Source organism: Sturnira hondurensis, unplaced genomic scaffold (genome assembly GCF_014824575.4).
Source record: "Sturnira hondurensis isolate 20B ecotype Veracruz unplaced genomic scaffold, ASM1482457v3 Scaffold0004068, whole genome shotgun sequence".
NCBI lineage: Eukaryota > Metazoa > Chordata > Mammalia > Chiroptera > Phyllostomidae > Sturnira > Sturnira hondurensis.
This window is the reverse complement of record NW_028076699.1, coordinates 4,678,796-4,705,538: the sequence shown is the minus strand read 5'-3', so window position 1 is coordinate 4,705,538 and position 26,743 is coordinate 4,678,796. Positions and strand designations below refer to the sequence as shown.

General features: G+C 53.8%; 1 protein-coding gene and 1 non-coding gene across 2 annotated transcripts; one reads left to right on the top strand and one right to left on the bottom strand.

Annotated features, from left to right (window-relative positions):
* Positions 1 to 1,614: 1,614 nt before the first annotated feature.
* Positions 1,615 to 19,757, bottom strand: CDCP2 (CUB domain containing protein 2). The gene is made up of 6 exons (XM_037043352.1): positions 19,509 to 19,757; positions 13,311 to 13,658; positions 9,725 to 10,060; positions 8,412 to 8,765; positions 5,358 to 5,536; positions 1,615 to 2,269 (listed from the first exon to the last, which is right to left on the bottom strand). Exons 1-6 carry the CDS (start codon positions 19,684 to 19,686, stop codon positions 1,943 to 1,945), a joined length of 1,722 nt encoding a protein of 573 aa, XP_036899247.1. The 5' UTR covers positions 19,687 to 19,757; the 3' UTR covers positions 1,615 to 1,942.
* Positions 11,932 to 12,033, top strand: LOC118985064 (U6 spliceosomal RNA). Its single transcript, XR_005066048.1, has one exon. It is a non-coding gene; the product is annotated as a U6 spliceosomal RNA (small nuclear RNA).
* Positions 19,758 to 26,743: the final 6,986 nt, after the last annotated feature.

The window sequence follows — 26,743 nt, the reverse complement described above, 5'->3', positions numbered from 1 at the left end:
CTCACAAGGTGGCTTACATGAGTGAGATGACCCATCTGAAACACCTGCCACGTAGTCGGTGCTGAGGAAGTGGGAGCTATGACAGTGACCGTGTTGGGAGCGGGGGGGGGGGCAGGGACAATGATGCTTCTCATGTGTGCAAAACAGGGAAAATGAGGCCAGAGAAGGGAACAGGCTCTCCCAAGGCCACACGGGAAGTCGGTGGCAAAGCTGGGTGGAGAATTTGGGTCTCTAGGCCAGAGCTTTTGCTGGTCCGTGGTAACAACTGCATTTTGCTGCCTCCTCCCTGTGTCCTGGGCACTGTCACCCATTATCTCACCTAGTCCTTAAGATGGACTGATGGGCAGGCCCACGGTGACACAGTTAGCAAGCAGTGGGGGCCTGGTAGTCAGCTGCACCCTGGTGGCCTGGCTACAGAGCCTGAGCTCTGGCCCTTCTGCACTGGCCCTTGAAGACCAGCTGCTGAGAGCACGGACAGGGGCCCCCCACTTTCCCACCTGTGTGTGTTCACAAACACAATTGCACTCAGCTTTGAGAATTAGGCTTCACGCAGGCTGAGCTGCTGTCTCCCCCACTGTGATGAGGTAACAAGGATAAGGCCAGCTTGGGCTCACCCGTCTCAGGTCTCACCAGCTGTACCCCAAGGCCCACCCATGGGTTCTGGAGAGCAGAACCTGGGGGCACCCGCATAGAGTATCTGGTGTGTGTCCAGTTCTCTCCAGACAGGGAAACAGAGGCCCCAGTGGTTTGGGAGGTGTTCACCATGCAGGCTGGCACCGGTAGCTTGACTCAGTGGCTGGAGGCACCTGAGAGTGAGAAGGTGAGTGGGAGAGGGAGGGAGGGGCTGTGCTGCAAGTACCCAGATCACAGGCACGACTCTCCCTGTGGTCACATCCATCACCCCTGCACACCTCCCCCAGCTCATCACGGTGCTGCGTCCTCACTGCAAGCTCTGATCTATGTCTCATTTTGCAAGCCGAGATATCATGGTTCAGAGAGTCAAAGTGACTTCCAAGGCTCACAAAATTAATAAGAACTTGGACTTGAACACAGCTCTTCTAATGCCCAGGCAACCCTTTCCCTCTTACTTCACTCCTTATATTGCTGGCTCTCTTTCTCTGCTTCTTGACTCTGCAGGTTTCCCAGGCGCCTGCCCTTCTGTCCCTGATTTTTCTGCGCCTGACCACAGGTACCCAGAAGGCAGGAATTTGCTCGACGGGCTGACTGTGGTGCGCCTGCAGCCGGTCACAACAGCAGCTGCACAGCCGGAAACCAGTGAATGCTTGTTGGGTTGTTGAAGAAATTGTGTGATTGGGCCACAGCTTTTAAAACTGAAACGAGTGGTCAGCACGGTCAGTTTGAAGATTTCTGTTATTGTGGAAGGATTTAATTGAATGATTTATTATGCAAAGAAAGGCGAACAAGGGAAAGTGGTGTATTACAAATGCATTGTTTCTTTTTCATTAACAAGATTGCTCCACGTCTTGGTGTGTGGAGCTCTGGGGAGGCATGAGCCAGTCCACGCAAAGACTCCTGAGGCCTTCCCACAGTTCAGCATTCAGAACCTAGCCCTGCTCCCTGTCGGGGAACTTAGAGAAATGTGGGTGCCCTCAAGGAGATCTCACAAGTTACAGGAGTCAGCTTTATCCACTCTGTCTCCAGTAAGAGTAACGCACAGTTCTTCTGTGCCTTTGAAACTAATGACAACAACTGCATACACAGCCATGTCACGCTTCAGTTTACAAAGCCCCTCTCTGAGCCTCAGGTCAGTCCTGTGAGATAAGCATGGTGGAGTAACGGTCCTGCGGAAACTGAGGCTCAGAGAGGGACGGTGATTTGCCCCTGGTTACCATCATGTCAGCAAGGCCTGGTTCTGCTCCTTTTGTAGGGTTCCCAAGCCGACTCCCGGGGATGCCAGTGGCCAGGGCCCCACCCAGCCCACTCACAGCAGCATCAGGACCACGATGGCAATGACCATGAGGACTCCAGCCAGGATACAAAGACCCAGGAAGACAATGTCACTGGTGTCCTGGGCCATCATGGCCACGGGGACCTCTACTGCTTCCACCTCATCCCTGGGTGGCGCTTCCTGGAGGGGCTCGGCCGCCGCGGCGTAGGACCCAAGCCAGTGGGAGCCAGACAGCAGGTGCACAGACGCCTCCTTGCGTCGGGGCTCACAGCGGACCTCATACTCATGGGTGTCATCCTGACCAGCAGCCGAGAAAGTGATGTACAGCACGCTGACGATCACCGAAGTGTTGTTCCTTCTCTGTGGGGGTCACGGGGCATTCATTCACACCTGAAGGGACCCAGGGCCTGCCCTGTCCCCCTAGATATCTGAGGACTCAGCACCAAGGCAGCAAGGAGGCCAGGCTTCTTGGCCAAGAGGCCAGGCTCTAGTCCCAGCTTGGTCACTGACTCCTTTCCCACAGGGACCCTCAGTGTCCCCACCTGTAGAAGGGGTGCTACGAGGGTGTCTGGAAGGACAAGATCAGATTTGATGTGTCAGTGTTTGCTCTGGCTTCAAAAAAGCAGGATCTATGACAGGTAGTAACAATAATCACAGGGATATTTGCCACATTCCAGGCTTTGTATCTTAAGTGCATTATCTCATTTAATCCTCACAACCTTCTCTTATTGGTACTATTGATAACCCCACTTTACAGATAAGGAAACTGAGGCTTAGAGGTGACTTGGCCCTTGTCTGAGTCACACAGCACACACGTGACAGGGAACATATTTTCACCCAAATCTGCCCAATTCTCACTGCGCTCTTAGCCACCATGCCTCACTCATATTAAAGAACATGGGACCAAATGGGACTTCCACAGCATCCAGTTCCATCTCCCTTCCCCAGCAACTTACAGACATGCCCACTGGGCCTAGCAAAGGTGGCAACATCCCAGTCAAGTCCGGAAGTCAAGTCTCCCACCTCCCAGATAGAAGCCTTGTTCCTGGTGTTATGTGACTTTTCTTCTTCCTACAAGTTATGTCTGCAGCAATTATGTGTTCCTGCTGTTGAGTCCCTGGTCACCAGAGTGGCACCACTATGAGGCTGGGGAGAGTTCTCGAGGAGTGAGATTCGAGAAATTTGGTGCCCTGAGGTGCTGAGGTGTTAGGGCCCGGCCTGGGGGCAGTGTTTTGATGGGCAGTCTGAGGGGTCTGGGGCAGGGCTGCTGTGACGCAGGGCTACCCGCCCTGCACCCGTATCTGCAGCAGCCATACCCTCTTCAGGTTGCCCAACTGCCCCTGTCCAGTGGCGGGGCTTCTAAAAATCAAAGTGGCCTAAAATAGCCCTGGCAGGGGTGGCTCAGTCGGGGGGGGGTGTCATCCCACAAAGCCAAAGGTCACAGGTTTGATTCCCAGTCGGGGCACATGCCTGGGCTGAGGGCCAGGTCCCCAGTGGGGGGGGGGGGGCAACCCATCGATGTTTCCCTCCCACATGGGTGTTTCTCTGCCTCTCTTTCTCCCTTCCTTCTCTCTCTAAAAATGTTTTTGTTTTTTTGTTTGTTTGTTTGTTTGTTTTTACAAAGTTGCCTAAAACAGAGAGAGCAGGCCTGGACACTTTGGAGAAGGGAGATTTGGAGACGAGGCGACCTTGAGGGTCTCTCCAAACTCTGGGTTTCTGCAGTGCAGGGAGTCTCCCTGCATTTGCGCCCTGGGCCCACAGCCACCACGCCCTCTGAAGAGGACTGGTGCCCCGGGCTTCTGTGACGCAGAACTGGGACACTGGGCAAGAAGAGGGCCGCACCTGGGCATGGGAGGGGGCCAGTCAAGGGGCCCAAGTGACTCTTCATTACGAAGGAAGAAAAGTCACGAAATGGGGTGCGGGAAAGTTCTTGATGAGCACAAGGCTGGAGGAGGAAGGCAAGGCCCCCCAAGGCGCTACAGCTATAAAGTCAGATCTGCAGTGCTGTTTAAGTGGCGCACAAAGGCCGCCCTGGCTTTCGCCGGCCGTTTGAGCTGCAAGTCTTGGAAAGCTACCCGGTGCACAGATTGGTTCTCCCGGGTTGAAGGCTGAAAAGCATTAGACTAAGAATCCATGAGCCTAAGGTTCTCAGCTCTGTGTTTCCAAGACACGGACTCCAAGAATCTGTGGTTCCAAGGTTCTAGGATTCCATAGTTCCCAGTTCTGTGGGTGGTTCCGTGACTCTGAGACTCTGAGTGTGTATGAGTTCCTCCTTCTAGATCATTCGATTCCCTGTTTCTAGAATTCCGTGTCTGCATCATTCTGTGACTCCGGGGAATGTGGTCCTGCCCAAGAAAACCCCTGGGGGTCTTAGTGCATGGAGAGCAGTACAAGCAGATTGTCTTAGCAGCCAACACTGACCCGACTTCTCCCCCTCTCAGGTCAAAAGGTCAGCGGCTGCCAGGAGGCTGGGGAAGCAGAGCGGTGGGCTGGGGGGGTGGGTAGAGGCGTATATGGGGGAGGGGGAGTATGGTTTGCTGGAGAGCCTGTGGTTTCTGCCAGGCCAGTCTGTCGGATCCCAGCTACCGAGTCTGGGGGGGTCACCCTAATAGAGACCAGGGTTCCCCTCCGCTCGCCCCTGCTTGTCCCTAAGAATACAAGCCCCCGGGGTGCTTGGGGCATGCTCAGCAGCTCTGAGGGCCCGAGTCAGGGTTTACGGTTTCCAAAACACAAGGATAGCAGAAAAAATTTATTTGCAAGCCTCATTGCCTTTGGAGGGAGGTGGATCCTATTCGTTGAAGGGCCCTTTTGTTTTGTGGAGCCCAGGGAAGGATTTGGATCACAAGGTTAGTGAAGGGGTCCTGGCTGATGTGGCTCAGTGGACTGAGTGTTGGCCTAGGAACTGAAAGGTCATTGGCTCAATTCCTGGTCAGGTCCCCAGTTGGGGGCCTGCAAGAGGCAACCAGTTGGTGTTTCTCTCACACATCGATATTTCTCTTTTTCCCTCCCTTCCCTCTCTAAAGATAAATAAATAAAATCTTAGAAACCTACCAGTATTAGGGAAGGGACAGGCAGTGGGCAGCACAGTTCACACAGCTCTGCATGTGGAAGGGGTGGAGACAGGGCGGGTCTGGGAGCTCCAGGGATGAGGGGGGTGGTGGGGGCGGGGGATGAGAGGATGGCCTCCAGGGATGGCCAATCCATAGGGCCTCCTGGGAGGAGCCTCCAACAGGGGCTTTCGGTTGTGTCAGGTTGTGCAGAGGCCCCTTATCTGTCTCCCTTATCTGAGCTCTGGGTTGTGTCTACACTGAGCAAGTTTGCTGTGAAGCCAAGAGCAGCTGAGCTCTGATCCGGACTTGTGGTCACCAGATCCAGAAAGGGAAGCTGAATTTTCGGGAACAAGGGATGCCTTTCTCTCCCATGCCCGCCCTCCACTCCCAGCCCCTACCTGAGACTCGGTGCCGCAGGTGTCGAAGCGGGCCTGGATCCGGAAGGTGCTGCCGACCTCCTGGGCAGCACAGTGCCGGCTGCCCAGGTAGACCTGGGTCTGCCCCAGTGGGGCCAGCGCCTGCGTGGAGATCAGGATCTGGAAGTCCGTGCGGGAGCAGCTCACATTCATGGGCACGACTGGGGACAGGAGGGAGGAGCTGGAGGCCTTGGGGGCAGGCAGTCTGACCCCCACCTCCAAGCTCCCTCTCAAGTGTGGCCAATGGGAGAACTGAGCCCAGAGCAGGCAAGCTCCTTTGCAGTCCTGGCGGGGGGTGTTTTCCCTGCATTGCTCCACTTAACTCCGTCCATGGCAGGCACCAGGCCTGCTCCTCAGCATCCTCTGAGCCTCACACGGGGCTTGGCAGGTGCGGCAGATGCTGAATGAACAACTGAATGAATGAATGAGTGAATGAGTGAATATTCTTAGTCATAATGAAAGCTATTATTTGCTGATTACTTTGCCACGTGCCAAGTGATTCATTCAATTGGTTAACAAATACTTATTGAGGGCCTACAATGTGCAAGCTCTATTCTAAGTACCACAGATACAGAAATGGGGGGGGCGGAAACAGCCAAAAATTGCTGCCCCCTTGGAGCTCACACCACAGGTGGGCAAGGGGACAATATGTAAAATGCGCCTAAGCTCTGGGGCGGGATGAGGGCAGACCAGGCCAACAGCAGAGAAAGCACAGGGTGTGCGTGTGTTGGAAGAGGGGAACGGGGCAGGATTGGGGGCTGCAGCTTTGAAAACTGGTGAAGACAGCCTCACCCTCTCTCTCCCCACGATGACCCCAGGAGGTGAATGTGACAAAACATCTCCACAGTTTGGGAACCGCAGCCCTGAGAGGAGAAGCAGTTTGTAGCGGTTGGGTGGGATGGTAATCATCAAGGCTGTAGGATTCCAGAGGTCCCGTTCTCTCTGGCTGCACTGACCCAACATTCAGGTCTGTGTGGGTGTGTGTGTGCACACGTGTGTGCACATGTGTGTACAGGGCACTATTTGCAAGGGCAGGGGTGAGTGTAGGGGAAAGGAAATGAGGGGCCGGCGGGAGGAAAAGGAAAGAGCTGGCAGCCAGGGGTCTGGGACTCTCAACACCCCTTCGGGAAATGCCTCAGACATATTTCAGTCTCTGGTGTCTGGGCAGTCAGGGATTTATGGGTCTGCCGTCTCCCACGATGATCTTGGTGGCGCTGAACTGCGTGTCACCCCTGATTGATGTGAGGCTGTCCTCTAGCCAGGGGGCCGCGTGCAGCCTGGGCCACATCTGGCGCCTCGCCCAGCATGACTGCCCCTGTCTGACCCCGGGGCCCCCACGGGGACCTGGGGAGGGAGGGAGGTGCGGCATGGTGGAGCAGGGGCTCCTGCCCCCGAACAGGAGCCAGGATCAGAGCTGCCTCACCCTCCGTCCCTGGAGGCACCAAAAGGAGAAGGGGCTTGTCTGAGATCACACAGAGCTCGGAGGGGCCCCATGCCTGGAACTAAGACTATGGGGACCAAAAGGGACTTGAAAGATCCACCAGCCAGCATCCTCGTTTTACAGGTGGAAAAGCTGAAGCCCGCAAAGAGCCAACGACGTGCCAGCTAGCTGCGGCAAAGCCCCAAGGCCCCTGGCTGTGCAGAGTGCACCCTGAGGAGGGCGACCCCCTGACAGACGGACCATTCTCCCCTCCCCGTGCAGGGAAGGAGCTGACTGAGGCCCAGAGGGTGGGGCTGCCCAGGCCACCCCTCTCGGCTAGCTCATTGCAGCTCTGCTGTTCCCCTCCCCACCGCTGGGCCCCCCAACCCCTCTGGTACGTGAAGTAAGGAGAGAGGAAAGATCTTTCAAATGCAGGACAGGACTGAGGCACATGAGAGGAAGAAATCCATCCTCAGCAAGGGTGGCCTCAGAGCCAGGCACTGTGACCTGTGTCACCTCATGTCATCTTGATGACAGCCTGTCTGGGGCATCCATCAACCCCCTCTGCAGATGGATGGTCAGTGAATGGCAGCACTGGGGTGCGGCCTTGGTCTGTCTGAGCTCAGCAAGGCCTCCTCTGTGCCCTGCTCAGCTACACACGAAGGCAGGGAGTGAGTTCTAGCCTTGGCTGTGCCATCCTCTCCCTGTACCTGTTTCCGTACCTGCGCAACACAGAGCTTCAGCCTAGTCAGACAGAGGGTGAAATGGGTCCAGGACACAGGCAGTTCCCCATGGCCCCAGGGAGGGCGGTGAGAAGGGAGCGATGGCGGCTGGCAAATCTAACTGGCACTGTGGAGGCTGGAAAAGCTGAGTGCCAATGTCCCCAGACTCCTCTGCAGTTAGGCATGGCCATCTGACCAAGTTCAAACCAGTTAGACCAAGAAGTCTGATAGCTGCTGAGAATGGTTTTGCTTTCCCGATAAAAGGAAATTTGTGGCTGGCACCTCTCCTACCCTCTTCCAGCTCTTGAACGTGGACATGATGCCTCATGTTGTGGCAGCTGTTTTGCAGTAATGAGACCAAGAAAATCCCAGAGATACCAGCTGGGACAAGGTCGAGTTCCTGAACCGACACAGGAGCTACCTAGCTCCAGACTTCTGGTCAAGCGAGGAGAACAAAAGTCATTTGTTCAAGCCACTGTCAGTCAGGATTTCTGACTCATACAAGCAAGGCTGGTCGGCATCCATGTGGTAACACCAATTGTTTACCATAAATAACACTAACACATTTTGTATATCACCCCTGGATATAGGACCGAGATCAACCACCATGTCAGAGAAGCCAGGGGCCAATGGGGAAGGAGACAGATGGGGAGGGATGAGGGGTTTCGGGGTTGGAAGCTAAAAAAGTAGGTCCTTGCAAGAGTGCAAATAAGTAAGGGCCACACTTACTGGCACAGTCTCAAAGGTCCCAGAGGAGGAGTTGGTGGCAGCAGAGCCACCTGGAAAGAGGTTGTGGAGACCCGGTGGTGGGATGGAGGAAGGACACTGCAGAGACCTGGGCTCCTGCCCGGCCGTGCCCGCCCCAGCACACCCGCCCCACCGAGCCCAGCTGACCTCCGATGTAGGCCACGGAGAAGCCCCTGTGGGTGGTGCTGCGGTCCGTGTGCAGCTGGAGCAGGAGCTGGTTGTGGCTTGAGGTGACCGGCGGTGGCAGGTGGCGGCCACACCAGTTCCCCAGCAGGGGTGCCTGCTCGCTGGCCCCATCAAAGGCTGCCAGATGGTCAAAGTCACAGGTCTTGGTCAGGCTGTTGGGCCCTTCCAGTTCCAGGTCCAGGAAAAACATCTTAACCCGGTAGCCAGGAGGCAGGCGGATTGTCCAGTGGCAGCGGATGTTGTTGGGGTAGGAGCTGGGGTAGTGTGGGCTGGAGAAGTTGCCGCGCACGGCTGTGTACACCTCCTGGCATTCTCCTGGGGAGGAATGGGTGGGAGGAGCAATGGTGAGAAGGGCGGGGCTTGTTGTTTTCTGCAACCGGCACTGCAGGGGTTATAATGCCACCCCGGCAGGTTGTGGGCACCATGCCACACAACTAGGCAGTTGATCCCAAAGCCAGCTTCAACTTGAAATTAGCTAAAAGCTGGGAACCTCATTCCAACTGGCACTTCCCTTCATGCGTGTTGGCTCCATTCAGCATTTAAAAACAGTACCTAACACTGGTCCTCAGAGTTGAGTCTAAACTTGAACTTGATGGTGTGGTTCATGACCTGACCCTGCCTTTTCCTCAGTGCCCCTCATCCACCCCTACCTTCCAGCTCACCAAACATCTCCTAGCTCTACAGGCGAAGCACACCAAACACTCTCTGTCCTCCATGCACTTGCACGGGCAGCTCCCTCTGCTCTGAGCACCCTTCCCTTCCTTCTGCCTAATTAAGCAGTGCCGAATTCTCTCCTCTCCCAGGATGTCTGTCATCCATTATTCTTACTGTTGCATAGCACAGGTCACAGTGAGTTGTCACTGTCTGTTTCCTTTTCCATCTCCTCCTACAGAGGGTGAATACCCCAAGGGTTCATTCATTTACGTGTACAAACAATTAAATAGCTCCACATGGCAAGTATAAAAATAAGCCCATAGGAGCTCAGGCAGGTGGAGAAGATCAACAGGCAACAGATCATTGCTGAGAAAACTTCTGTAATGAACTGAAGGAAGGGACTCTTTCTGAGTGAATCAGGAAGTCTTCACGGAGGAGGCGACCTGCTTGTGCCTTGGCATTGGCCAGGCAGGGAAGAGTGTGCTAGAGCATTCCAGACAGAGAGCGGAAAGCACAAAGCCCAGAGGCAGGAAAGGGTGACCCTCTCTCCACACAAGCACACTGGGGAGGCCGGTGCTGGCGTGCACCAGGGGCTGGGGTGTACCAGCTGTCCCTCCTACCTGAGAAGTAGTAGGCCTTGAAGCCCCGGCCTCCGATGTTAAAGTCGGACTTAAAGATCACTTGTAGCTCGTGGCCCAGTGACACCAGCGTGGGGGGCCTGGAGCTGCCACAGTAGTGGTGCCCAAGGGCAGGACCCGGCGCCCCAAGCACAGCCACGTAGTCATAGGTGCACTCCTCGCTGCCCTCCACCTGGAAGTCCACGAACACCAGCTTGACGGTGGCAGGGCCAGTGGCCTGGATCACCCAGTGGCACTCCACATTGTTGGGGTAGCTGTTCGGGTATTCAGGGCTGGTAAGGACTCCCGACAGGCCCGTCAGGACGCCACCACACACATCTGCAAGGGAGGCTGGTTGAACTCACCTTCCTGCTTCCCCATGGCTCCATGGTCCCCTCCCATGGGCACCAGGCACCCCCAACGAGCCGCTCCCACAGGCGTTTCATGGGAGCCTGGTCGCCATCCACTGAGCCCTTGCTGCGTGGCAGGTGCAGGCCAGGTGCTTAGCACCTGCACCGTCTTTTCAAACCGTTACACATCCCTATGAGGGATGGGCAGTGGTTCTTCCCATGCGCGGTTGAGAAAATGGTGGCACAGAGAAGTTAAGTTGCTTACCTGTGTGAGTTGGGATTCACCTGCACTCTGAGACAAGGATTTGAGCACCATGAGTTTATTTGGGAGATACAGGGGTCCCCATGTGTGGAGTGAGGGGGTGAGGGCCACTAAAGGGGAGGGATGGGGAGACAGCCACTGAAGGGTGTTGTCAAACCAGCTGCTGAGCCCTGCTGGGGAGCTTGGGGGCTGGTGTGAAGCTGGGAGTAGAGGTGACCGGCGGAGACTTCAGAGAAAGCCCTCCAGCAAAGAGATGAGGAGGTTGGCAGGAGCCATTACAGTGGCAAGGCCCAAGGGACGGGGCAGGGACGGGGCAGGGGCAGGGCCCTGACAGCAGGTCGCTGGGCTGATAACATGGGAAACAGGGTCTGACTAACTGCCATGCCTTCACACTTGATCTTATGATACTCACTGTCGCTCCGACCAGGCCAGTGTGGTGCCTGAGTTCAGAATTGCTACTAAACCTCCCTAACGGGTGAGGAAACTGAGGTTTAGAGCGGGGATCTGATGAAGTAGAGATGGGCTTGAAGTCCGAGGACCGTGGTCCTCCTAACTCTGCCTTGTGTCAGCTGTGTGACCCTGGCAAGTGACGCGGCACTCTCTGAGCCTCCCAGGAATATTAGAAATCCTCACACTTGCCCAGCCCGACCCATGGGGCTCAGACTCGTGCAGAGTCTGAGAAGGTGCTGGTGAAATCCCTTTGGAGCTCCGTGTGACCAACACAACCAGGAGGTGGTTGATGACAAATGCCGTGACTGGCTGGGGACCACCACCTGGGAGGGGCACACTTGGATGTATTTCCTGAGACTCCAGAGTCTTGCCCCACGGCATGGCTGTGTGGGCCGAGCACTATGCTGGGCGGAGGACTTGACTTCCCTGTCCCAGTGACTTCCCTCTGAGCTGTGGGACCTGGGGAGGCACGTTCTACCTCCGGCTTCAGAGTTATTGTTTGTGGAATGAGAGGGCGGGCTCTGACGGTGTGCGACCCCTCCCAAGGCTAACACCCTTAGCAGGGCCCCTCCAGCTGTGCTCCTCAGGGGCTTTCTGGAGCCTCCATCCATAGCATCTGGGGCAAATTTCATTCCTATGCTGTGTTCAAACTATTCAAACTATTTTTTAATGCAGCAAAAGACAGTACTCACAGTCACATGTTTTACATGTAAAAATTTAACTCATTGGTGGCTGTAAGTACTGACTTAGGTATGTTTTCAATGATTGGTTTATAACAAATATTAAAAATATGAACTTGGCCCTGGCTGGTGTGGCTCAGTGGACTGAGTGTGGGCTGTGAACCAAAGGGTTGCCAGTTCGATTCCCAGTCAGGGCACATGCCTAGGTTGCTGGTCAGGTACCCAGTGTGGGGGGGGCATGCAAGAAGCAATCACGTGACATTTCTCTCCCTCTCTTTCTCCTTCCCTCCCCCTCTCTCTACAAATAAATAAATAAAATATTTTTAAAATAAATAAATTCAAATATGAACTTACGAAACAAATGCGTACACCAGAATACTGGCCGCCTTTGTCTCTCATAGATCAGGGATTAACGTCAAGTCCCATTTGACACAAGGGTACTATGTTTTTAAAAATGCTGGGCCCTGGGCTCACTTCGGCAGCACATGTAAAACTGGAGCGATATGGAGAAGATTAGCATGGCCCCTGCACAGGGATGACACGCAAATTCGTGAAGTGCTGCATATTTTTATAGGCAGTTACAGAACAGCCGTTGGGATACAAAGTACAGCATAGGAAATGGAGTAGCCAAAGAACACATGCATGACCCATGGACATGAACAATGGTGGGAGGACTGCCTGAGGAAGTGGAGGAGGGAAAAGGGGGAAAAATCAGGACATCTGTAATAGCATAATCAATAAAATATAATTTTTAAAAAATGCTGGGCCCTGACCGATGTGGCTCAATTGGTTGAGCGTCGTTCATAAACCAAAAGGTGGTGGGTTCGATTCCTGGTCAGGACACATGCCTGGGTTGCAGGCCTGGTCCCCGGTTGAGACACATGTGAGAGGCAATTGATTGATGTTTCTCTCTTGCACATCGATGTTTCTCTCCCTTTCTTCTTCCCTCCCTTCCCTCTCTCTAAAAATAAATAAATAAAATCTTAAAAAAATAAATTTTAAAAAATGTGGGAATATCTTGCCCATGATATTATGACTTTGACATCTGAACATTCTAAAAATCTAAGGGTCTAAGATTCCAAAACTGCTATTAAATCAGTCTCGTGGTTTAGCATTCTACCATTTTATGCCTCTAAAGTCAGAGAGAACTGGGGTTCCACCTGAGCCCCCTGGTTGCTGTTGATGGACCCCATGTGCCAGGAGCTTTGGGAGTTGTTTGCCATGAATGAGTTTGTGCAGAGAAGCCTAGGACAGAAGGAATGAGTCAAGGACAAAGGCGAGGAGAGCAAGGCCTCTGCTTCCCTCACTGGACTGGGGGCGGGTTGCCAGCCTGCTTGAAGGAGGGAGAGATCAAGGACCCCAGACACCAGAGACGAGTTCAGGAAAGGCTTCGGGAGGGAGAGCATCACCAGCTCCACACAGACTCTTGTGACCCATCGGACAACCCTGAAGGGGCACAGGGGTCATACGCCCATGAAGTAATGAGATACCGCAGAGAGACCAGCAGCAGTGACAGGGTGGCGTCCCCTCCAGTGTCCTGACGCCGGGGCAGGGGATCAGGAGGATAAGAATAGAAGAGTAAGGAGGACTCGTTGCTGAGCACAGTGAGGACTGAGATGCAGTGAGACAGTTGGGGCCTCCCAGGAACAAAAGAGGGCGACATAGGGGTTGTTGCCATGAAGATGGGACCCTGCAACTACCAAGATGACAGACAGAGGCTGCCTTTCCCCCATGAGCTCTGAGAGCAAGTCATCCAGGTTACGGAGCAGCAAGTCTTAGCCCAACTCCACGACTCTTCCCCGACCTCCACCCTGGGACCACCCTCTCCACTGCCAAGTCCCCCTTGCCTTTCTGATAGCCTGCAGAAAAGCCACGGCTGGCCACGTGCTTATCAGAGTGGAAGATGACAGATAGAACATGCCAGGAGGAGGTGAAGGGTGGCGGGGGCACCTGGCCACAGAACCTCCCCAGCAGGTTGCCCGGGTCTGCTGCAGCCCCATTGTAGATCTCCAGGAAGTCAAAGCCGCAAGTGTCGTGGTACTCCAGGTCGAAGGCATGGAAGGTGAGCAGCACGGAGGAGCCCTCAGCCACCACGATCAGCCAGCTGCACTCTGTGTTGTAGGGGTAGGGTCTGGGGAAGTTGGGGCTCGAGAAGTTTCCAGAAGGTGAGGAGAGCACACCCCCACATTTGACACCTGAGGTGAGAGGGAAAAGTAGCTCAGAGTCGGCCCAAAGCAGTGGGTGGTGGGCCCAGCTACACAGCCAGATCTTTGGAAGGGGAGGAGGGACGGAGCCCAAGGCCATGGTCCTAAATTAATTTGTTTATTCACGTACTTGCTCATTTATTTACTTATGCTTCATGTATTTATCAAACATTATGTTATTCATTTGATAAATATCATTTGAGTGCTAGGCATTGCTCTAGGTGCTGAGGTTATTAGCAGGCACAACACAGACAAAAATCCCTGCCCTTTGGAATTTACATTTTGGTGGGGGAGACAGACCATAAACATCATAAGTAAAATACAGAGTAAACTAAATAGTTAAAATGCTATGGAGAAAATTCAGGGAAAGGAGACAGGGTGTCAGGTAGCCTATAATATTAGATAAAATAGTGCCATATGTCATGCCCTGGATATGTGCAGGAGAGAATTAAAAAATTCTTTAAATAATAACTCCTCATCATTCTGAGTGAAAATGTGCATAGCCTATTATAATGTTAAAAGTATATTCTTAGCCCTGGCTGGTGTGGCTCAGTGGATTGAGCACTGGCCTACAGAGCTGTTGGTTCAGTTCCCAGTCAGGACACATGCGTGGGTCCAGGTCCCCAGTAGGGGGAGCTCAAGAGGCAACCACACGTTGATGTTTCTCTCCCTTTCCTCCCTCCTTTGCCCTCTCTCTAAAAATAAATAAATAAATAAATAAAATTTTAAAAAGGTATTTCTTATATGTACATATTGGCTTATAGTTTAAAAAAGGAAACAAATAAAAACAATCCTCTGTCAGAGGAAGGAACAAAGGGGAAGAAACAGGCATGAGTGCTGGACCTCTTTAAATGCAACTTGCTTTATAATTTTGACTTTATAATTACGAATGTTTTAATGTAATGTTTAAATTATTAAAAAAATTAAGTAACCCTTAAATATTCCAAACTGAAACAAATAAACTTAACTGTATTATCAAGTTAGAGGCACATTCACATGGAGAAAAGTGATTTCAAATGACTTTGAAAGACACTATTTTGGCTGAACATCCCTAGTGGAATAGATCCCAAAGTCAAAAAACCCCACAAAGGAATCTTAAAATATATTTAATAGACTGTTGGCAATAGTAGTAAATACTGTTACTGTATTTTATCTATCGAAACAAAGCAATACGTTAGCGTCAATAGAAACTAAGTTTTTCAGTATAACAGAAGAATGGTACAGATATAAAATTTAAAAGTTAAGTAAAACCCTTGTGATCCTTAAGCTGAGTTGAGAACATCAATATGAATTTAAGATTTTTTTTTATTTCTGAAAAATAATGTCTTAGTACTGTTCCTTTAAAAGGCTTAAAAGTAACAATACTACAGTAGTATTTTGCACCCTGGGACTTAGATTAGACTTATTCTGTCCAATGAGAAACGGTGGGTCTGGGGTGGGAAACATACAACATACACTTGGGACATCATGTCGCTCCAGAAAGCGAAGAAGCTGGCAAAGACCGCGGGACTGAGTCAAAGGTCATGGGAACCTCCTGGAAGGGGCCCCTACTGGCTAAAGAAGGTACAGGTTGAGCACCAAAACTGAGTGATGACTGCAGTGGATTAAAACACATTAAGTATATAAAAATTCATGAATTCATAATGCAACTATAAAGGAATAAAAGAGAAACTCATTGGTTCCTTTGAGAGGTGTCTGGGGCACAAACTTGCTTTTTTTTTCATTAATATGTAGAAAGAGAAAGAATTAAGCATCTGCTTTGCCTCCCTGTTGGGTACTGTGTTTCAGGGAAACCAAATAGCTGGTGAAGGAAAATTGGTATTTACAGTTGACTGCAGAAAGAATGAGCACATTAGGAAATCAAAATTTTGCAAACCTGAATGAAAGCATCGTCTTCGGTGTCTGTTCTAAGAGCTGAGTAAAAAAGTAGATGAGGTAAAACTTAGGTGGTTGGTAGATAGGTACTCCCTGTAAAAGTCTTTTAATTTTGCTAAATATTTGAAATTGTGTATAATTAAAAAATACCAAATATTACTTTTATAGATAATGAAATGAAAAGGCAACCTACAGAATTGGTGAAAATATTGAATTGGCAAATCATACATCTGATAAGGATTTAGTATCCAAAATATAAATTCATACAACTCCACAGCAAGAAACAAAAACAAAAAAAAGTCATTAAAAAGGGGCAGAGAAACTGAATAGACATTTTTCCAAAGAAGACATACGAACAGCCAACAGGGACGTGAAAAGGTGCTCCACCTCACTAGTCACCATGGAAATGCAAATCTACACCACATGGACTTGTCACCTCACACTGTTACAAGGGCTGTTACCAAAGAGACAAGAGGTAGCAAGTGTGGGTGAGGATGTGGGCAAGAGCAACCTTTGCGCCCTGTGGGTGGGAGTATAAGATAGTGCAGCGGCCACTCAAATCGTATGGAGCTTCCTCGAAACACCAGAACTAGAACTGCCACAGAATCCGGCAATCCCACTTCAGGGCACATACCCGGAGGAAATGGAGACAGAATACTAAAGACTTTTTTGCTCTCCTATATACGCTGCAGCATTATTTGTAATCACCAAGATACGGAAATGCGCTAAGTGTCCATCAACAGATAAATGGATAAAGAAGATGTGATATACACTCTGTGTGTGTGTGTGTATGTGTGTGTGTACAGGGTCTGGCAGAAGTAATGTCCGCTTGAGTGTGGCTCAAGCCTGCTTCGTAGACTACGTGAATGTCTCAGACGAGACGAACAACAATTTGAACATTCCACCTAAAACGTCACATGATATGCTTGAGTGTGACACTGCTATGTTACAGAGTTACATGATTTTGTAATAAAAGATTCTGTAACAAAAAGGGGCGCCGAGTGTGCTGGGCCCTGTACACACACATGATGGAATTTAAAAAGGCCATCCTTTCATTTGCAACCCCATGGATGGACTTTGAGAACGTTCTACTAAATGAAATAAGCCAGACAGAGAAAGACAAATACTGCATATCACTTACATGTGGAATCTAAAAAAAGGAAAGTGAAACTCATAGAAACAGAGTAGAAAAGTAGTTGCCAGGGGAGAGGACAGTATATACATCTGTTAGAGATACATTCTGACATATTTACGGTGAAATAATGTATCTGGGATTGGCCTGAAACTGGTCCAGATGCCCCCAAACAGAGGGAGTGGAGCAGGAGAAACAAGACAGGCAGCACGTGGGCAACTGTTTCAGATGGTTGTTGGAGACTAGAGATTCATTGTGCTATTTTCTCTACTGTGTGTGCTTGAAATTTTTTATAATTAAAAGTTTCAAAAAAAACCCCAACATGTTCTTGGCCACCTCGGTGGGGCTTTCCCCAGCCGCTCCATCTGCCGCATAACCTCCCGTTCTGCACACTTTCTCTGTCCCCATGGCGCTCACCACCGCCCAGCACACCGTGTAGTTCCCTTATTCGCTTGGCTCCCTGAGAGGCTCTCTGAGAGCAGGGACTGCTGAGTGTGGTCCTCTGCTGCATCCCAAGCACCTGGAACAGCAGCTGGCACAAAGTGGGTGCTCGATGCACATTTGCCAAACGAACAAGTGTCTGATCTTGCATCATCCTCACAATAGCTTCATAAAACAGACAAAGCGGATATGATTGTCTCCATTTTACAGATGAAAAAACTGAGGCCCAGAAAGAGAAGTTACTTGCTATAGCTCTCATCTATTGCTTTGGTCTTCCCAGCACCCACTTCTCCATCTCTTGCAACAACACGCCCCCTCTTTCTGGTACTGGCTCCCCTGCCTCTGTGGGGTAACACCCCGACCACAGGACCCAGCTAGGCAATCCCAGGGCTCCCGCGACCACTGCAGTGAACGGCCTGCAAGGTGGGCCTGTACTGGATTGGACCAGAGTCCTGCTGGATACCCGGAGGGGAGCCCTGCCCTCTCTAGTCCCTAGGCTGGGAGTGAGAACCCTGGGTGGGACCATGCTCAGGGCCCACTGAGAAAGCTCGTCAGCAGATGGTGAGAACCATGTGAAAAGTGAAAATGACCCAGAAGCCAGGACGCTCTGGCTACAGGCATCCCCGAGCCTAGCTCATTGCACGCCTGCCTCCCTGGATGCAGAGCCAGGGCATTCCTCTCCCTGCTTAAACTCATCCAGGGTGGGTTTGTCACTTGCAACCAAAACCATCTTGAAGAACACCCTTAACCAGTGTTCCTGTAAGAGAAGATACCTCACCAAGCATGTGCCCCGTCCCAGGGCTGTGCTGACACAGAACGGGCCCCTCCCTCCCTGGGAGCTCACAGGCACGGGTGGGGTGGGAAGGGGGAGGGGGCGTCAGGCAAATGAGAAAAGCACGCAGTGTGATGGTGCTGTGGCCACACAGGGGCTCCAGGGTCCAGAGGAAGGGAGGCCAGTCTTGCTGGGGCCAGCACTGCTGGGGATTCACAGAGGAGGTGGTATTCGAGTTGGTGAGGAACGAGAAGTTTGTTAGTTGGGAAGATTTGGAGCGAGAAAATGACATGAACAAAGGCTCGGACTCCCTGTCACTTATCCTCCTGAGCCTCAGTCATGCATCTGTGAAATGGGGACAATGACACCTCTCTAACTGGGTAGCTGTGAGCAGGGATGACATAAAGCCACACAGGGGCTGCAAGGTGCACACCCGGTCCACATTCTCAGCTCCCTGCCAGCCCCTGGGGCAGGCCTTTATGGTAAGAGGACAGAGGGACAGTCACTGTTCTGTCCTTCCCCCAGCCCTGCCCACAGGACAGGTCATGCCATGACAGAGTCAGAACCAAACTCTCATGGCCTGGGACTTACCCAGGCACTGACCCCAAGGTCACTCCAAGGTCACTGAAGCCTAGGTGGCTGAAAAATGACAACAGCTGGCTCCTTCCACCACCTAGGCATAAAATGAGACACCTGGGTGTCCAGCCCATCTGTGCCACCAGCTAGGTGACTGCCCAGTTATGTTTCCTTCCTGAGCCCTCCTTGAGCCTGTAGGAAAATTAGGTGCTGGCAGCTGTTTGCTGAGCCCTGACTGTGTGCACGCCCCTTGCTGGTGAATGAGACCGCCTTCCTTTCACGGGCACACACGCTCAGCTGAGAGGGCCAGAGCAGTACTGAGGCCTGGGACCAGTGCTGGCAGAGGACTCTGGGAGCATCTGCGGATGAAGAAGGGACGCAGACAGCTTCCTGGAGGAGGTGGTGTTTGACCTCAGTTTGGTAGATGAGCCCAGATGTTCTCAGGTAGAAAAAGACAAAAGGGATGCTCCAGGCAGAGGAGCCCCTGGGTGAAAGGGCTGTGACCCTCAGTCAGAGTGCAGGATGCCCTGGGGACACAGCACACCAGAGGCTGGATATTGCACGGAAATACGGAAATTGGAGCCGTGCTGGGAGCATGCTGACTGCCACCCCAGGGAACTCTGATTTCATCCGGCCGGCAGTGGGAAGAACAGTGGGCTCTCAGAAGTGGATCGAAGGCTCCTTCCAGCAACAAACTGGTACTGGTTCTCTGAGCCATTCCCTCTGCCCTTGGTAACCACTCAGACTCAGATAGGTTCCTTAACCTCACTCTCAGTTTCCTCATCTGTAAAATGGGGTCTAATACCCACCCTGAAGTTTGTTGTGAAGATTAAATGCAATCATAAATGTAAAGCATCCAGCACATTGGTGAGTACTGTCTCCCTCCACCTCAGAAGCAAATACATCCTCAATCAGCCAGCTTCCCCCAAAAGGCCTCCTGCTTTCTGGCCTCCCAGATGGAACCCCCCCGAGCCCCCCTCTGCTGCCTGCTCACCCCTTCCCCCTCCTCCCCATTGATGTGCTGCCTGTCGCCAGGAGCGCCTACCTTTCATGGCTCGGGCCCTGGGTCCTGGGCCCAGCAGTGCCACTGCCAGCAGGCAGCACCCCAGCTCTGTCAGCATCTCCTCGGGGTAGGGGGGACAAGTCTGCAGGCCAGGGTCTGAGGGTCTGAAACAGGGGAAAGAGAGGTGAGGCTGAACGGGCCTCCAAGTTAATGGCAGCATGAATAATTCATTGGCTCCTCGAATTAGTAAGCTGATCCCCAGGTGCTTCCCTCACTCCACCCTAAGGTGACGGATCCAGTGTCACCAGGTTTACACGTCCTGAGACCTGCACTGGCCATGCTGTACCAGGGAGGGAAGTAAGCTGGGGCTGGGAGGGAGTTTGGAGGTGGAGGAAGGGCCTGAGTCCAGGGCTAGACAGAGCTGGGATCCATCCCAGGTCCGCCTCTGACTTGCCAGGTGACCTGGAACCTCTGGGTCTCAGCCTTACCCATCTGCACAGTGGGACCATTCAGCCCTGCCCACGGGGCTGCTGTGGGCATGAAACATGGTAACATTCGGAGGCACACAGAGGGTGCTTGCTGCGGGGCTTTCCCATCCCCCCACTCTGGGGGAACTGAAGGGAACCTCTAAATAGTGGGACACGTGGGACAAGTATCCTTCAGACACACCTAGATGAGCTCCGAGGGGGAGCAAGGGAGGTGGTGGCGGGCAGCTGACACAGGAAATGCCTCTGTCATGGGAAAATACGGAAGAAGTGACAGAATGGGGTAATCACACTGTGCAGTCCCTAACACACTCACAGATTGAGGCCACAGTTTAAATGCTGGCCGAGAATATCAATATTCACTCCTTTATTGCTCCACCCACCTTGCTGAAACATCCCTAAGTGCCAGACCCCTGCAGGGGCAAGTGCCCTCAGGGGCTCGGGGTCCAACAGGAGCATTGCATTTCCTCTAGGGGCCTGTTCGGTTCGGCTTGGCCCCACGCTCACTTCCTCAGCACCTCTGCCAGAGCCTGAACCAAGCTCGGGGCATCTGGGGTGAACATGGCGCATTCCTCCTCCCAGTGAGGAGCCAGGGCTCCGCTTGGACAGATGGACAGACAAGGTCTGAATCCCAGAGCTCCTACCTGCCGCCAGGCTGCAGAGCCTGGGACAGTCACCCAGCCTCTCTGAGACGCAGCTCCTTGACCATGAGGCAGGGCAGTGCGTGGCTGCAGGTCAGGGGGCAAGACGATGTATAGGAAGTCTTGGCCAGCTCCTGGCCCAGTGCTTAGGAGCAAGTATGACTTTTACTTACCTCAGAGGAACTCAGATGTCCATGTGCCAGACATCATGTTGCCTCTGGCCCATCCCCTTGTCGGGATGTCCTCAGGGAGCCCTCTGTAGCCAGCGTGGGAGGCCACCTGGACGGTGTTCAGCCAAGAGCATCAGGAATAGTCAGGCCTGAGGGATCTGCTTACCTGTAGGGCTTGATTGGCAGGAACAGAGGTCCGGCTGTCCTGGGCAGTCTGAGGGGACGGCACTTGTATGAACCAACCACCATGTGTGAGAAGGAGCTAGCCCAGTCCCTACGAAGTGCTGGGCATGGTTCTGGGAGCCGCCCATAGAACATGCGTGGGAGACTTTTCCTGTTGTGGAGAGGACAGCCCTGGGGCTCAGGGGTCCGAGCCGCTGTCTCGGGCTGGGTTGTTCTACAGGAAGACCTTTGACAAGAACTACAGGGCAAGGCCCAGGTGCGGAAGTGGGGAACTGAGACGGGGGTGAAAAGCAGCCAGTTCAGGGCGTGTTCGTGAGCAGCTTGCTGTGGTGGGCACCCCCAGAGACGGTGCAGACTACCACCCCAAGTTCTTCCACCGAGGGGTGAGGAAGTGGGGTGTCGGTCTACCAACTGTCAGCTATCCCCGTGTGTAGGCCTCCGAGGGCCTGCCCTGGGCACCCCAGCCTCCCTGTGAACGGGGAGCAGTGGTCCAGGGGCTGCAGGCACAGCGTCTGCGTGCCCGGGAGGGGTGAGTGTCGCAGGGTGCAGGCAGGGCCGCAACAGCCCTCAATCAAGCCAGCCCTAAGACTGCTGCTGTTACCGCGACAAAGCTGTCTCTTTATAGAACGTTCATCTGACCATGTCCCCCCTCTGCTCAGGATAAAATCCAAAGATCTCTGCCTGGCGTTCAGGCCTCTTCAGGACAGTCCCCTCCCCAGACTTTGTCTCTGTGTTGAGCTCCACATTCCAGCCACCAGGTATGTCTCCCATGCCTCCTCACATGCTGTGCCCCGAGCCGGGGTGGCCCTTCTTTCTGCTCCACCTTCCCCTGACAGACTCAACTCGTCCTTCAGAACACTGGCACCACCCCCAGGGAGCTGGCGTGACCCCACCCCAAGCTGGGAGAGTGCCCGCCGCCAGGCACACCCTGGCACCGAGAGGTCTGTCTGCGCTCTGACTGGTTTTTCTGTGAACACCCTCTGTCTCCTGGGGCTTTCACCCCAATGCCCAGCACTGGGCTTAGCCCAGAGCACGAACTCTCGCTTGCCTCTGTCCCCGCTGCACCCCACCTCCAGCACATCCTAAGTGCTCAGCTGCCATTTATGGACTGAACTGCTCAAGGACACCCAGCTGGGAAGCGTCCTTCCCATCGGAGCCTGTGTTCATTTTCAAGCAAAGCATGAGAGGCAGGACGGTCTGGCGGTTAGACACGCAGCTCCTGGAACCGGGACCACATGGGCTCGAATCGAGTCTCCGACAGTTACTGGCTGTGTGACACTGGGTAAGACACTGGCCCCACTGGGCCCCCACTTCCTCACCTGTGCAATGAGAGTGACGTTTCCCTGAGGGACGCTGTGAGGGCTGAACAGGCTGACCCTCGGGGCGTGCAGCAGAGTGCCAGACCCTCCAAGCCCGGCCACGTGTTTTCCCTTACCCCGCATCCCACTTATGTGAGCTCCAAACCCTACAGCAGCCTCAGATCTTCATGCACTTTTCTTTCTAACCCACCTGCCTTTGAAGTTACCTCTGAGTGAGGCCTCTCCTACCTGGCGGCCCCTTCCTCCAATCATCAGCCTTCTCTCCTGGTCCCTGGGGGGAGGTAGTGCAGACGCAACAAGGGTGCAGTCACCTGCCTGCCAGGGTCACTAGGACGCATCTGAGCTCACAAGACCATCAGCCCAGGGCACCTGGGGGCCTGCCCGGGAGTGTGCCCCCAGCGCTGAGGGCCTGCCATCAAACTCCGGGGTGCCTCGGCAGAGAGATGGCCCTCCTCTCGTGGCTGGCTCTGCAGGGTCCCGGAGCTGACAGACACAGGGCTGGCCCTGATGGGGTGCTGCATGGCCGGCGGGGGTGGGGGGCCATTCGCCACCCTGTGTCCCTCTGTCACTGTGCAGCCTTGTCCACCTTGGGGGGCGTCTGGCCAGGAACTGCACCCTCAGGTACCCGAGCCCATCTTAGTGCCTGTGCATCGGGTGCCGCCACGCCAGTCTCTGCAGGTGACTGTCCATTTCTGGGGGTGGATGTGCCCTTTGATGGCTGCACCCATCACGGTGCCTCGTGTGTGTTTCTTTGCTCACACGCCTATCTTTGTGTGTAGACGTGGGTCACACATGTCACACACACTCTGCCTCTGTGTACACATGTCTCTGTGTCCATGCAGACACCCCAGGGCACCACATGTGCCTAGCTCTCTCTCTGGATCCACACAAAGACCTCTGAGGGACTCCTGAACCTCACTAGGTATGGATCCGTGTCTCTGAAAATGTCACAGCTGCACACGTGCATGACAGCCTCGGAGATCTGTGCCTCTCTGCATGGTACACAGCTATCTGCCAGTGTACCAGTCTGTGTCTCTGCGAACGACTCACCTCCAGAGACATGGATCTGCACCTGATCGTCCCTAATGCTCAGCATGCACGCACAGTCCTGGGTGCTCGTCTGAACCTGCTCCACGAGAAGCCAGTTCTGTCTTCATATATGCCTTCTGTCTGTATATGAAGCGCGGGGGTGGAGCCCAGGGGATAGCAAGGGTGCTGCCTAATGCCTCCCTTTGCCACAAAGGTCTGGGTGGTGAAAAGGGAGGCAGAAGACAAGGAGCAGGGAGGCGGCCACCCTGGGGGTTTCTGGTTGGGCCCCAGGGAGCCACATCTCTCCATTAATAGAACCCTGGGGACTTGAGGGCCTTCCCATGCGCATGGTCCTGGAGGCAGAGCCCAGGAGATAGGAATGGTCAGGGAGCACTCTGCTCTTGGTCTGCAGGGGCTGGCGAGGCCTGGTGGGAACTGTACCTTCGAATTCCTCTGCTGGGTCAGATAGAAGCCCCGGGGTGGGGGGCAGGGGCAGCACAGTGTGCACAGGGGTGTGAGGGTGGGTGAAGCCCTGTGTGATGAGAAGGAGAAGGGGGTAAAGCCCTGGCTGGCGTAGCTCAGTGGATTGAGCGCGGGCCTGCGAACCAGACAATCGCGGTTCAATTCCCAGTCAGGGCACATGCCTGGGTTGCAGGCCGGTTCCTTGCAGGCTAACTACCAGCATGGGAGGCACAAAAGGCAACCATACATTGATGTTTCTCTCCCTCTCTCCTTCCCCTCTAAAAAATAAATAAATAAAATTTAAAAAAAAAAAGGAGAAGGGGGTGAAAATACAGAGAGAGAACAGCCAGCAGAGTGAGAGAGGTGAAGGGTCACGGAGAGAGGTGGAAAGTTACCTGCAGGAGAGGCAGGACGAGGCACTCCCTGACAAAAGCCACGGCTGGTGGTGCGCTGGGGTGGAACTCGGGGCACAGCAGGACGAGGCCCATGGGGTCTTGCTGGCTCCTCCCACCCCTGGAAGCCACACACCAGCCCAAGGCTCGGACTTCCCCAGGAGGAGGAAGCCACATCCCCTCCTCCTTGCTCCTGTCTCTCTGAGTCTCTATTTCTCTCTCACAGTTGTGCTACCCTGTCTCTGTTCCCAAAGGCTGGAGTGTGAAGGCCACACCTGGGAATGATTTCCCAGAAGACCAGAAGGGCCAAGGATGAGGTGTCCTGAGAGCCACACACCCCCAGCCCCACCCCATCGGACAAAGGTGTGGCCTGCACAGTCTCCACTGCTGGGCCAACGGAAAGACAGTGAGGAGGGAGCGGAGATCGCCCCACCAGGCTCTAGGCTCTTCCACTGAACCTCCCATCCCACCAGCAAAGAGGGTGCTGTCCCCACATTACAAACAAGAAAACCAAGGGCCACCATGGCAAAGGGCCTGCCCCAGGGCAGTGTGGGCACCCACAGCCCCAGGACAAGGCCGGAGCGGGGGGGGGGGGGGGGGGGGGACGNGGACAAGGCCGGAGCGGGGGGGGGGGGGGTGCGGTCAGGCAGAGAACAGGCCCCTCATGGGGGCTTCTGGGCCACTGCCATCACCCACAGTTCTGGCAGAGTGATCAGGGGTTTGGGTTAGGAACTCCCTGGGTTTGGAACTGTGCGCCACATCTGACGAACTGCATGACTTCAGGGAAGTGGCTCAGGTGCCCCTCGGAGCCCCAGGTTCCACATGCGTGAAGCGAGGTCACCACTCCTGCTCTTCCTTGTTGGGCCTGAGTGCAGGATCTGAGAGGCGAAAGGGCTTCGTAAGAGGTAAAGAGCTGAGCACCACAGGGTCTGTATTTACAGGGGGATGAGAGCTGCCTGACACCCCGAGCAGTGATCGCAGGGGCCCTGCATTGAGCTGGTTGTTTGGCCGAGCGCTTCTTGTGGGTGGCATCATTCAACCTTCATGCCACCCCCTGAGCAGGCACTGCCGCTGCCGACTGCACAAATGAAGACGCTGGCGTGAAATGACGGTCGGGATCACACACCCTGCAAGTGGCCGACCCAGGACTGGAAGGTTTCAGACCCAGGACCGTGCAGCTGCGAGGCTGGTGCTCTGAGCCACCAGGTGGGGTCAGCCCCTGGTGGGGCCTGATGGAGAGGGTCCTGAAGGAGGATGTTCTGGCCAGGGGGCAGAGGGGGTGGGGGAGGCTCACAAAGGAAGCCTCTTGCTGGCCCAACTGCTGTCCCCGACTCCTCTTTGAGGGCCAATTAGTCCTGCTCCTTTGGCCCAGCCGGGATCTTCAACAAGCCCAGACATGTTACGTTACGGTAGAATGAGTGGCCAGAAATAAAGGCAGGGCCCTCACCATTGCAATCTAATGAAGAACCTGACACAGGAGGCTAAAAGCAAAGGCACCTGTTGATCCCATTATCCTGAACCTGGTTCAGTAAGGCTGCCAGCACTCCAAACAAGACAGGGTAGGATGGGGCAGCCCTTGGAAGTCTGCGTATATCAGCTGCACTAGCTGGGGAAAGGAAAACTCTGAGACTGTGTATTCATCCCAAGGCCTGGAAGGGAGAGGAAGTGGGGGCGGGGGCAGGGGGTGAGCCTACCGTGCCCAAAGAAAAGCCCCTAAAACAACTTTGGTTAACTGCCTGTCTCCTGTCACGTATGCAAAATGAACAAATAGTGCCCTGGCTGGTGTGGCTCAGTGGACTGAGTGCCGGTCTGAGAACCAAAGGGTTGCTGGTTCAATTCCCAGTCAGGGCACATGCCTAGGTTGCAGGCCAGGTCCCCAGTTGGGGGTGCTCAACTGGCAACCACCCATTGATGTTTCTCTTCCTCTCTCCCTCCCTTCCCATCTGTCTAAAAATAAATAAGTAGAAAAATTTTTTAAATTAACAAATAGAGTCTGAAGCAAGATAAGGATTGGGGCTAACGGAATCCACACATACTTACCTTTGGGCAGTCACGTCTCCCCACAGGGAAGCTGGCACCACCTCTACGCATCAATCAAAATGTAACTCTCTCACCCCCATCCCACCAACTGTGTAAGTCCTCAGAGCAAAGGACTGATTCTCTTGGCCTCTTGATTCTCCTACTACAGGGGCTGGGGGGTGGCCTGGCCAGCTGGCCCCTGGCCACCCCTTTTTTGGCCACCCTGGCTGTTGCCGCCCTTGCTTTTGCTGTCCCATTAGAACTCAGCACTCATAAACTTTGCTTGTGCCAACAAGCTTTCACCTGTAATTCTTTCCTGTGTCGGCAAGAAGAGGGTTTCTCCGGGAACAGTTAGAGGGAGTTCAGCTACATTAGGAGAAATTGCCTTGGAGTCCTTCCCTGTCTCAGGAGAGGCTGCTGCAGGGGCTGTTTCAGGAGCAGGGGCCCCGCACTGTTGTCTGGGGGGTTTTACTTCCTCCTCTCACCTTCTGAGCCCTCCTGTCTTCAGCCGCTCCAATCCCTCCCACCACACTCACACCTGAGCTACACATTCACATCCAGACCTCAGGCACCAAGA